This window comes from Alosa sapidissima, chromosome 13 (genome assembly GCF_018492685.1).
Source record: "Alosa sapidissima isolate fAloSap1 chromosome 13, fAloSap1.pri, whole genome shotgun sequence".
Taxonomy (NCBI): domain Eukaryota; kingdom Metazoa; phylum Chordata; class Actinopteri; order Clupeiformes; family Clupeidae; genus Alosa; species Alosa sapidissima.
In genome coordinates, this window is record NC_055969.1 from 20,065,353 (window position 1) to 20,077,879 (window position 12,527).

Genomic DNA, 12,527 nt, shown 5'->3' on the forward strand with positions numbered 1-12,527 from the left:
CAAAATATCCCAGCTCCCCACTCTACTGCCCCAAAGAGTGATGGGGTGGGAGGTGGTGCAGGGTGAAGGGGTGGGGGCAGTAGAACAGTGTGATGACAAGAAGGTAGTATAGTTTCAATGTAATTCTAATAGCTTCACAGTGCAAGGCTGCTTCAGATGAATACAATCTCCTGGCACACACACACACACACACACACACACACACACACAAACACAACTGTGTCTGCCTGATGGGGGGTGGGGGGTAGTGGTGGTTGTGTGTGTGTGTGCTGAGAAAAAGTGATGTACTTAAAGAACACTTACAAACACACACACACACACACACACACACACACACACAGACACACACACATACACACAGAAGTGCATATATTTTCACATGTGCTGTCTGTGTCACCCACACACATCCAGAGAGAGAGAAAGGGGGGGGGGGGTCTTTGTTTCATACTCATTAAAGCTCGTAAATCTGACAGAGTTACAGTGCAGAGCCTGTCCTCTGGCTCTTTTACTTTCTTTAAACTGCCCACACTAAATCCATCTGAGATAGCCTTCAGCTCTCTCGTTCTCTCGTGGTGTGTGTGTGTGTGTGTGTGTGAGTGTGTGTGTTATACACACATAGTTTTGGGGATGTTTTCGTTGTCGATGGTGGTGTTGGTGTGTGTGTGTGTATAGCAACAGCAGGCACTGTGAGTATATGAGTGAGAAAAAGACATACGAGAGAAAGAGAGAAAGAGAGAGAAAGAGAGAGAGAGAGAGAGAGAGAGAGAAAGAGAGAGAGAGAGAGAGAGAGAGCTTCTCTCTCCAGCTCTATAATTCAGCTCCTCTGGTGGATGGTGCGTCGGCAGTGGACCACCGTGGAGCCAGATAGCTGTCAGAACCGTTGGGATTGTGCAGCCTCGGCTCAGCTCGGCCCGGCCCATTTTTCCAGACACCGTTTGACATCTGCTAACATCATCCCCGCAGCCATCTGATCCCAATTAAGAGCTGACTGTTTTATTAAAGTCAGGGACACCATCGCACTGTCACTGATACACTTAAACCACAGGACATTCCATTAAAGCACAGATTAGTAGAATTCCGCCATATAAAAAAGACATACGTCAGACACTGCCCCACGGAGCACAGAAATGACACGCTCGAAAAGGGATTCGTTGCCATGGAGCTAGTGAATTGACTGACGGAATATTCATTGATATAACGTCGTATTTTACGACTCTACATGCTAGAGGAGGCCCCTGGGAGATGTTTTGCTGTAAAGGTTGTAACATTAAAATTGGTAACTGTAAAATTAAGAGGTTAGACTTACAGGGATCTCCTCATCAGGTTCATATGTTACAGACATATATGAGTCTGATTGGTAAGACTTACCATAGCAGGGCCAGCTGGGAGACTGATTGGTCAGACTCTCACGACATCAGGACCAGCTCTGGGCCAGGTGTATCATCAGCCACCATCTTGGTTTAGGCTAAATAGGAAACATTATTTAAATCAAATTACATTTTTAGTTGACAAACATCAGTGCCATCACTACTGAATTAACTTGACTGACTGATATTTTTACTAGTTAAACAAATCTTTCTTGTAAAATGAGACACTGAAACACTAGCTTAGAAAAGTTACTGTGACAAATTACTTGAGGATAACTGCTAAACTTTAATGATTTAAAAGGCAGTAATTTTGTTGAAATCCCAGCTCAAATGAAACAGCCTGGGAGGTGTGTTTTCCTTCTTGGACTGAATGACTGCAACACCTGCTGACTCTCTGATGCCAGAGAATGAATCTTCTGGAGCGAGGCCATAAAAGTGTGTTGAGGAGGACCCATTGTGGCTCCGGAGGGGACAGTTTCTCATGGCCAATGGCTTTCTCAGGCTGCTGGGTGCGACTGGCCGGCCAAGTCCATCACTGGGAGTAATGGTCCACAGCCGGCTAATAGATTTGCCATACGGCCGATGAAGGCCTCGTGGACGAATCCATCTCAACACTCCCGCAGTCAGAGCTCACACAGTCCAGAGGTAGTGGCATTCCCCATGTGAACGTTACAAGCATGTTTGCCTCTGTGTGTGTGTGTGTGTGTGTGTGTGCGCGTAAAGCTTTCTGTGTGATATATTGTCTGTAAATGAGTTGTATTTCACAGCAGTCATCCTCACAGTGTTTGTTCTTGTGTGTGTGTGTGTGTGTGTGTGTATATGTATGTATGTATGTATGTATGTATGTATGTTTTAGTGTATTTTGTCAGTGAAATGGTGTGTTCTTTAATGTGTGTGTGTGTGTGTGTGTGTGTGTGTGTTTTAGTATATTTTGATGAAATGGTGTGTTATACAGCGTGTGTGTTATACAGTGTGCGTGTGTGTGTGTAGGCCCTATGTGTGTGTATGTGTGGTGACTGAGGAACTGAATGTAAATGCGCTCCAGCACACAACAGAGTCTGAGACTCATTTCCTGTCCGACATATTGATCTCATCACCCTGGGCTTTACTGTCGGATGTGCCCTAAAGAGTTTGTCTCTCTCTCTCTCTCTCTCTCTCTCTCTCTCTCTCTCTCTGTGTGTGTGTGTGTGTGTGTGTGTTTAGAGACTGTACTCACATGTGAATCAGGGTGTGAGTCAACACACGTTTTCAATGAGGCATAAATAAAACAAAGCTGAACTAGATAGGCTATAGCCTATGCAAAATAGTCCCTTTTGTTTTTCGTGAAGGCACACACCAAACTGAGTGTAGCCTACTCAGTGTATGTATGTGTGTGTGTGTGTGTGTGTGTGTGTACTGTTACATGCATTGACATGGCAACTCTCATGTGTGTTGATGTGTGGGCTGTCCATACGTCATGCTGTAAATAGACAAGTGTGTGTGTGTGTGTGTGTGTCCTCGTTCCCGACACCCACCCGTTCCTCTCGTTGGGTGGCGGTACCCCTAGCAGGGCGACTTTCACGGCTAACAACAAAAGCTGGGGTAACAGGAAGATAATTTAGATTTGATTGGTTTCACGTGTTTTTCATAAACAACAAAGTCCTCCTCGGCTTTCCTCCATGGCGTTGCCTTGCCCTGCAAACGTGGAAGCCATTTGTCCTTCTCTCTCCCCGTCCTGGGCTTTTGGCGGGGCAATGGAACGCGTCACCCGACGAGCCCACCACAGCGTCGGGATCCTCGCCCTCACTCCGCGTCAGGAACGGATTATTCCTATGACAGCGCGAGGTGCGGGAGGCGGCTAAAAATAGCAACGAGTGATGTCAAGACTAAGATAGAAACGTCATCAAAGAAACATAATTGCTCCTAAATAGGCAGATCCGTTCACAATTCTATTTATTTGACAGTGTGTGTGTGTGTGTGGTAGTCCTACACGAGAAACCAATAATGGCTTTTTCTACTCACTAATGGGTAAGGTTGAGATGCCAAACTGTAAGGCACCGCACGCATGTCCCCTTCAACACGCATTGACACTCAGTCAGGAGGGGGAACTAGATAAAAAGCAAAATACCATGGCACGACATACAATCGGCGCTGACCTGAGGAGTCTTGGCCCTGCCTCCGGCGAGGATGGCACAGTTTTACTGGGTCGCATTGCGTTCAGAGGGCCACAGTGTTAAAGCTAACCTCATATGACATCAACCATCAGTTTTAGATAGCAGTGAGTCGATAGGTATGTTTTAGGCATATTATTATTATTATTATTATTATTATTATTATTATTATATTGAGTCCTGAGGTGTCTGGCAGTCAGGTGTTTACAATAAAAACCCTGCTGTTCTTCATTACCCGTTTCACCCCGTGGCTTCATCATTACAATACAGACCGGCTGAGTTTAGGAAGTACCTTCTAATTAATCGCCTGTCGATACGGCCGCTGTCATGAGAATTGTGGTTAATCGTTGTACGCTTTCTTCTCGTTCTCTCTCTCATTTGGACTTGTTTAAACGTTTGACGTGCTCCGTAATGCCTTCATAAACCGGCGCAAAGGCCGCGCTGTGCTCCTATAATGAGGCTTGTCGGCCACCCGCGCTTTATGGCGCTGTGAAATTAATGGGAGTCACATTGGCCTGCGGTTTCTGCACAAAGGCATGGCGCACCAGTTATAGCATACTGTTTAAAATTGTTTTCGAAATAAAGAATTTGCACTTGTCAACTCCTCTCTTTTTTCGGTGGGAACGTACAGCACACTTTCGAAGGGTATGCCTACTTTCATGTTGTAAGTGGTAAGCTATCCCAGCTAGTCCGTTTCATAAATCAATAAATAAGAGTCTATTTGGTCAGTTTCAGCCAAAGGAAACAAACGGTGCTTCGCTCTTAATCGAGATCAGGCAACAGCTTTCAAAACAGACCCCTAAGAAGAAATTTCAATTTCATTAATAAAGCCATATGGTGATTTCCATTAAGGACATACGTTTATTTAGATAAAAGATGGATTAACAGCACAGAGGATAAGAGAAACGGTCGTGCCCGGCTTGACCTATAAAAACTAAATTAACAGTAAAGGTGGACCCTCTAGCCGTGGGTACCTCTCGCCACGCTTATTTAAATAGTAGCAATGTATTTCATTTCAGCAAATAAACATCGTCTTATCAAATATAAACCATCGATAAGATAATTTATCACATAACCAAGACAAAAATACACGTTATAGACCAGGGTACTCGGGCTTAAGTAGCCTACATTATTCATTGGGGGAAGACAGCCGGAATGAATACTTTGATTTTTAACTGCACGCCACAGAAGAAAAAAAATACATTTGAATGATTAGCCTAGGCTACATGAGATTTAGACAGTTATAAAACTACATGTGTTAACATAGGCTAGGCTACCCGTCATTATTGGGAAACGTTGTTAGTCAAATTTGGTTTTAAACGCATTTGTTAGGCTATATCAAACTTCCTCAACATATACAAAGAAAGTGCAATAATTAAAACCCGTTTAGCTAATTATTTGGACTCATTCGTAATTCAGAAGCTTTTTCCATCCCTGTCAGCAGCGGGATAGCATAAATAAAACAATAACCCATGACGCCTGCTTCTTTGGGGACTTAACTGCGCGAGTGCAACTTTGCAACATTCAAGAGACCGATGACAATGTCTAGCCTATATAGGCGCCTGTCTCCCCTAGGTATATATACCTTGGAGACGTATATCAATCCTCACGATACACCTTGCCTCTTTGAAATGTCCTAACAAATATAATCTGAAATCAGCATTGAACTTTAGTCACATAGTTTATGGATTGCATTGGCCAAGATGTTTGGAAATGGGGCATAGTGTGCTATACCATTCTAAAGTCATAGAAATGTCAGATGACCTCGATAATATTTTGTAATTGCTTGTTAATTGTCTATATTGTTTCTAAAAACACACACGCACACACATACACACACACATTTTTAGACATATGATTATGTATGATTAACAAGCAGTAAACCACGTAGGAAGAATATATTTTCTTTATCAAATAGCCTGATTTTAACAATTAGACAGAAAATACACTTTATGGTATAATTGTAGAACAGAATTTTAAATTAAGTTAATCGCATTATGTAATAACATACTTCATAGGCCTATTTAAATAATTCACTGGTCGTTTAAGGCGCACTTTTCTCCTCTTAGTTTTAAAATGTTTTTCTTCTTGCCCAGCTCCGTCTCATCGATTCCCTCACTATTTCCGCCCCCCTGTGGTCTGCGTAACATTTGCGTGCAGCCGGAGCCCGTGTAGCCTATGCCCGGAGGAGTGCACTCTGCCTCGGCCACTCGGCATCTGGGTCCCCGGTGTAGGCTGCGTATCTGGAGCGGTGAATTACTATCAGACCACTTCTTATCAAAATAAAGACAAGGTCATTTTTCTTATCACAAATTATCACAGTGTCCACTGTCAGCGTTATTACAGGGAGTTGTTATAAGCTACTGGACGATATTGCTTGACATCTCGGCGTTATAGTTAAAAGTGCACTGAGCTAAGATAGCGTTTTTGATGTCAGAAATAAATATGTGTAGCCTGCTATTCTCTCTGTCTCTGAACTTTTATTGTCAGATCTAAAAAAAATGATGCATTAAACGCAATAGATTTTGGAGAGACATTTTAATCACAATTTCTTATATTAATTAATATTTTGGGAATTCTTGTAGTAGGCTATTTGAAATATTTTCATTTCGGGCATCCAAGAACACTATTGCTCCAGACCTTAAAATTGGTGAAAATGCTCCAACACCAACACACATTGCCCCTGTACTAAACCACAGCCATCAGTCTCATTTAAAGTTAATATGCAGCAGTCATTTGTGTTAGTGCTTTCAAACACTCTATTTATAAACTTTCAAACAGTAAAGGAAGCAGTTTGAAGTTCAAAGTGCAGTATGGGTGCCAATGGGCAGTGCCTCAGCCATGGGATTCTTAATCACGGTTGGTATATCATTAGACAAGGCACTCTGCATGTCAATGAACTTGTGCAACTGCACAGGACCTCACGGTCCACCAGCACACACAAAGGTAAAAATAGTTTGGAGTCACCATTCCTTTGTGGTTGGAGCATATCAAATATACTGCATATATAAATATATATAAAACATACAGTATATTAGTATTCATTTGTTGAGCAAAAAGCTTAGGTGTGATTGTCATTGGGCAGAGATGGGTAGAGATCTTCATAAGCTGGTGGAGAGACACAGTCCAAAGCCTCTTCATCATAAGCCTCATTCTTTTCCTCCTCTTCCTCCTCTCTCCCTGTGGGATTCCTGGAGCACATGAGAGCAACATCAGTACCCAGACACTTCATCAAAGCACAATCACCTGCTACGCCATATGCTATTCAGTTCATACACAGTCACCTGCTACGTCATATGCTATTCAATTCATACACAGTCACCTGCTACGCCATATGCTATTCAATTCATACACAGTCACCTGCAACATCATATGCTATTCAATTCATACACAGTCACCTGCTACGTCATATGCTATTCAATTCATACACAATCACCTGCAACATCATATGCTATTCAATTCATACACAGTCATCTGCTAATTCATATGCTATTCAATTCATACACAATCACCTGCTAAGCCATATGCTATTCAATTTATACACAATCACCTGCTAAGTTCAATTCATGCACATCCACTGTCTGGATAGTACATGCTAAATGTACAGTATGGAGATTTCCATGTGGCCCTCATCTGAACTGACTCCCCCTACAATCATTGGCTGAGGCCGGTCCAGTATTAACCAGGAAGTTAAAGATTGCTCTGGAGGAGGATTCTGAGAGCCAGTACAAACACTTTTTAAAAATCGAATAATAATACACCTTAAAGGTACTGTGTGCAACTCGCTTTGTGTATCCCAAAGTGTGAGCACAACAGCCCAACAAATTACAGCCCGCCCTCCCCTGTTGCTGAGATGATTGGCTGGGGTTATTTATGGCTCTGTCTGAGACACTTTTGTTGGCGTCTTTGTTTGCTTGAAAAGTGTAACCAGGGCTTTGTACAAACACCACAGTTTTATTTGGTGCAAACACTCAACAGACAGCTAAAGCACTGATAAAACAAATTGTATCAGAATCACACACTACACCTCTAATGTTTGACAATCACACACTACACCTTTAATGCTGGGCAAGACCTCAAAGTGAAGATGGTACCAGTGATGGCTGTTACATCAGCTACCCCACTATCTCCCAGGACACCATTAAACCTTACGACTACGCACTCACCCATCTCACTCTGAAAGTTATTTTAAAGCAACACCAAAGAACTTTTCCTCTGTCGCACGCACTATTTGTTTATCCAGCACTGGCTTTGGAAATAACAATGTCCACAGACAAGGTAGAATATGTTGCATGATTTTATGAAAGTACGATATATTGCGACATCAGATGCAAGTCACATTTGTAGTTTCTTATGTGTCATTCCATCGAACTACAGATCCGCTACCCGATCTGGCAAACTTACATAGTGCGGTTATAGCCGATAGAGGGCCGCGAAGCAAATGCAGAAGTACCGTTCATCCTGTTACGAGTTGATGAACCACTGAAACGATTTTGGAAACATTATTATAAGGTAGAAAAAACTCTTTGGTGTTGCTTTAATATAACGCAACATAATATAAGTCATTGAACCTTCGCTACACTCATTATTGTCAAGAAGCTCAACAGTGACTACTGAACTCCCAAGCTTGATGTATGGCTTAATGTAAGACCTCTATAGGCTATCAGTCCATCCTTAAAAAAATGCACCTTATTTCATGACATAGTTTTTGTCCTGGGGGAGCTGAACACAGTGTCCCAGGCTCCGGTCTCGGTAGCAACGCTGTGCCCCAGCTGGTAAAAACAAGTGTGTGTGTGTGTGTGTGTGAGAAGTTTGTGTTTGAGGAGTGTGTGTTTGAGGAGTGTGTGCTAGAGGAGTGTGTGCTAGAGGAGTGTGTGTTAGAGCAGTGTGTGTTTAAGGAGTGTGTGTTAGAGCAGTGTGTGATAGAGCAGTGTGTGTTTGAGGAGTGTGTGTTAGAGCAGTGTGTGTTTGAGGAGTGTGTGATAGAGCAGTGTGTGTTTGAGGAGTGTGTGTTTGAGGAGTGTGTGATAGAGCAGTGTGTGTTTGAGGAGTGTGTTAGAGCAGTGTGTGTTTGAGGAGTGTGTTAGAGCAGTGTGTGTTTGAGGAGTGTGTGTTTGAGGAGTGTGTTAGAGCAGTGTGTGTTTGAGGAGTGTGATAGAGCAGTGTGTGTTTGAGGAGTGTGTGTTTGAGGAGTGTGTGTTTGAGGAGTGTGTTAGAGCAGTGTGTGTTTGAGGAGTGTGATAGAGCAGTGTGTGTTTGAGGAGTGTGTGTTTGAGGAGAGAGTGGGGTGGCAGGTACCTGCTTTCCCGCCGGCTGGACGGGGCGCTGGGCACGAGGCTGGCACTGCGGCTTTGAGCTGGACGCTCTAGCGGGCACACGCTGTAGTACTGCGGCGGACTGTGGGCGGAGCCCTGCGGGAGCTGACCGCTGAGGACACCCGGCTCCTGCGTGACAGACGCGTAGGGGGGTGGGATGTACTGGACCACAGTGGCGCGGTGCAACGTGATTGGCTGGTTGATGCCCGCGAAGACAAAGGATTGGTTGCGTGACAGCTCGCTGTCGTCCTCGGCTCCTCTGCCGTCACTGCCACCATCGTCCTCCTGCTGACCGCAGGCCAGGCAGGAGATCATCCGGAACTTGCAGATGCTAATAAAGACGAACGTGGCCCCGACCGAGAGCAGCACGGGCCCCAGGAACTGCGTCCACTCGAAAGCGCGGCTCTCCTCGTAATTGATCCAGCCCATGGCCGTGAAGGTCATGCCCACCAGACCCAAGAAGACGCCCGAGAACAGCAGCGTGGCTCCAGTCTTGTCCCGGTCCGACACGCTGCCGTCCAACTGGCCCCGAGGAGGACCGGGCAGCGAGGTCACTACGGTGAAGCCCAGGTCAACAGGGTCTGGCCGACGGCTGGGGCTTGAGTCTGGGCTGGACTGACCCCCACTGGCGTCCGCTTCAATCGCCCCACCAGCCTGTCCTACGGTCATGGCTTTCCACAGGTTCTTCAGTCTGAAGTGTTTCATTGCAGCGGCTCCTTCGTGTTCCCCTCAGGTGTAGTTGGATCAGTAGTGTAGTTGTGGGGGAGGGCGTTTGACCAGACCAGTTCTGCAGGGGATTGAGAAACATTCAGTGTGTCTGCTAAGGTGGCAGTTCAGAGGCCTGGTTAAATGTTAACTGCAAGTCCTTGGCTGTGTATACACCTGCTCAACACTTTCATCAATCATTGTACCTTAAAACTCACTCAAGGCATGAAGGGACATGTGCTTGGTGCTTGGCCAATTGTAATTAGGTCCAGTTTTTTTTATATACCTAAGGCTAAAAGGTTCCAGACGTCTTAGAAGTAAGTAATTTCCAACCCTTGTTCATAAAAGTCTATCAGACTGACCTTCTGACTTTTAAGCTAGGTGCGCTGCAATGGACGCATTTTCAAATATGCAAGGCAAGCCAAATGTTTGGTAAAGCTCAATGGACCGTGTCAGATGAGTAAAATTCCAAATGCGGCGGCGCCTGCGTCAATAATTACCTCTCGTGAGCACACACCGTTCGTTCATGGAGAGTAGGAGAAAGGTGCGCTGGAGCGCGCTGACTGGATTGTGCGATGCCTGTGCGCGCGAGGAGTGCAGGAGGGCAGGCAGGAGAGAGGGAGAGGTACGCACGCACGCAGAGACCATGGAACGCAATCCATCTTGTCAAATATCATTTCACACCGCCGCGTCTCAAGCCGCTCTGTTATACATAACTTATCACCGCGAGCCCACAGTGCAACAGTTAAACAATCGTTCTCGCACGTCAGGCGGAGAGGCTTTTAAAAACACGCCGGGATCACGCAATAACGTGTCACCGAGAGTGCGCGACGGGCTTTGGCTGCGAACAGAGAGAGCCAGAGAGATGAAAAGGCAGGGAGATGTGGAAGGAAGTGCGAGAGGCGAGAGAGGGCGGGAGGTGCCGCCTCACACGCAGACTCAACACTTTTACACGCAGAGCGGAGCAGAGCAGAGCTGGGGAGAACAGCGGCGTCCCTGCCTGATACTACTTTACTTCCATGGCGCGGAATCGCCTGACACAAATTAACAGAGGAAAGTCTGGAGACTGCGCAGTCAAGCCCATCCTCACAGTTAAACACCAGTCCATCTCAGAGTGGTGTTGTACACTTAGCTAGTATTGCCCTTAGGCGTATGTGATGCTATATCTGAGCAGGTAGGCTATATGCATGTGGAATAAATAAACATTAGGGACCCCCCAAATACACACACACATACACTCAAATAAATGACTAAAGCCAGTCTACAATTTTGTCTTGAAAATGTATTATTATTCAAACTGCATGTCATATGTCTACAATTCTGAGTTACCATTGAATCATGTTTATCTATGGCGTAAAACACACCTACTCTCATTGATAATTTATCCTGTAACGCAAACACATCAAGTTGCCAACACGCAGACATGCAAACATGTTTTTATGGCGCATGCTTAAGCAGTCTGCCGGCTTCCCTGGAGACCCGCGCTCGCATGTGTAAAAGCACACGCGGTGTGAATCGCGTGTAGCACGGCCACTGAACAGAGGTGTGGTGCCACTCGCCATTTCAGAGGCACAGGGGAGACAAACAACACACACACGCACACTTGGGGGTGGGGAGCTATATGGACGAATGAGTAAAAACAGGTCCACAAATATTTTTCTACTCACAAACACACCCACGCAACGAATGTGTATGCACTAAAACCCACTCCAGATGCATTAGCCTAGAAAAGTTTGAAGAACAGTGACCCTGTATGCTCAAAAAACAAAGAATGCCAATCACAGTTCAAACAATCACGTGTGCCCGCCCGCGTGCCCACACACATACACACACACACACGCACACACACACACACACACACACCTGCTGTTTGTAAGCATTCATCCACTGATTCCATCCATGTTGACTGCATGTTTACCATAGAAATAGCAAAACCACATGCCCACACACAAACACAGACAGACACACACACACAGCACATACTGCAAACAGCAGTATGCAGCAGGGCTCTGCCAAGCTTGGCCACACACACACACACACACACACACACACACACACACACACACACACACACATAACCTGAGATGTGCCAGGCTCCATGACACTGAACAGGGCACCATTAGGCCACTGCATGAGCGTGCCACCATGCCAAGCAGTGTATTGCCAGCCCAGGTCATGCCAAGCTAACTAACACTTCACAGAATCAAGCCACATCCCAACATCTATCACTGTACAGGTTCAAGTCAGGCCAAACTAACCACAAGGGTGCAGCCATGTTCTAGATGATCAACCTGTGCCCACTGTTCTAGAGCACCAGCTGTGCCCACTGTTCTAGAGCACCAGCTGTACCCACTGTTCTAAAGCACCAGCTGTGCCCACTGTTCTAGAACACCAGCTGTACCCACTGTTCTAAAGCACCAGCTGTGCCCACTGTTCTAAAGCATCCAGCTGTGCCCACTGTTCTAAAGCATAAAGTTGCCAAACTAACCAAAAGGGTGCAGCTGCAAGCCATAACAAACTAACGCAGACTATAGAGGTTAGAGTCAGCTGTTGGTCAAAGCCAATCATGCCATTCTGACACAAGTCCAGCTAAGTACTGAATAGACGGTGATGAAGCCGTGCCAGGCTAACCTTCCACCGACACCATGGACATGCCCAACATACTTACGGTGCATGTCTTCTGTCTTCTCTTTTAGTAGTCATTTGCGCTCACTTCAAAGTTCTTCTAACTTACTGAGGTGTGGCTGGTGTACCTCAAACGTAAGTCCCTTTGGATGAAAGCTAAAAGAATAAAATGGGATGTCATAACACTGCACAGTGCCAGAAAGGGCAGCAACACTTAATCAAGTAATCGATTAGCTGTCAATTATTGAATTAACCATTTAAAACATTTTTTCCACCATTTCCTGACATTTTATTGACCAAACAACTAATCTAAAAAAAAAATAATCAACAGATTTTTGAATTGTAAAAATAATCATTAGTTGCAG

At 45.1% G+C, this 12,527-nt stretch overlaps 1 protein-coding gene across 1 annotated transcript; it reads right to left on the reverse strand.

Annotated features, from left to right (window-relative positions):
- Positions 1-6,036: 6,036 nt before the first annotated feature.
- tmem174 (transmembrane protein 174) lies at positions 6,037-10,360 on the reverse strand. The gene is made up of 3 exons (XM_042058682.1): positions 10,038-10,360; positions 8,816-9,619; positions 6,037-6,708 (listed from the first exon to the last, which is right to left on the reverse strand). The coding sequence occupies exons 2-3, from the start codon at positions 9,535-9,537 to the stop codon at positions 6,579-6,581; spliced, it is 852 nt and encodes a 283-aa protein (XP_041914616.1). The 5' UTR covers positions 9,538-9,619; positions 10,038-10,360; the 3' UTR covers positions 6,037-6,578.
- Between the last annotated feature and the right edge of the window lie 2,167 nt (positions 10,361-12,527).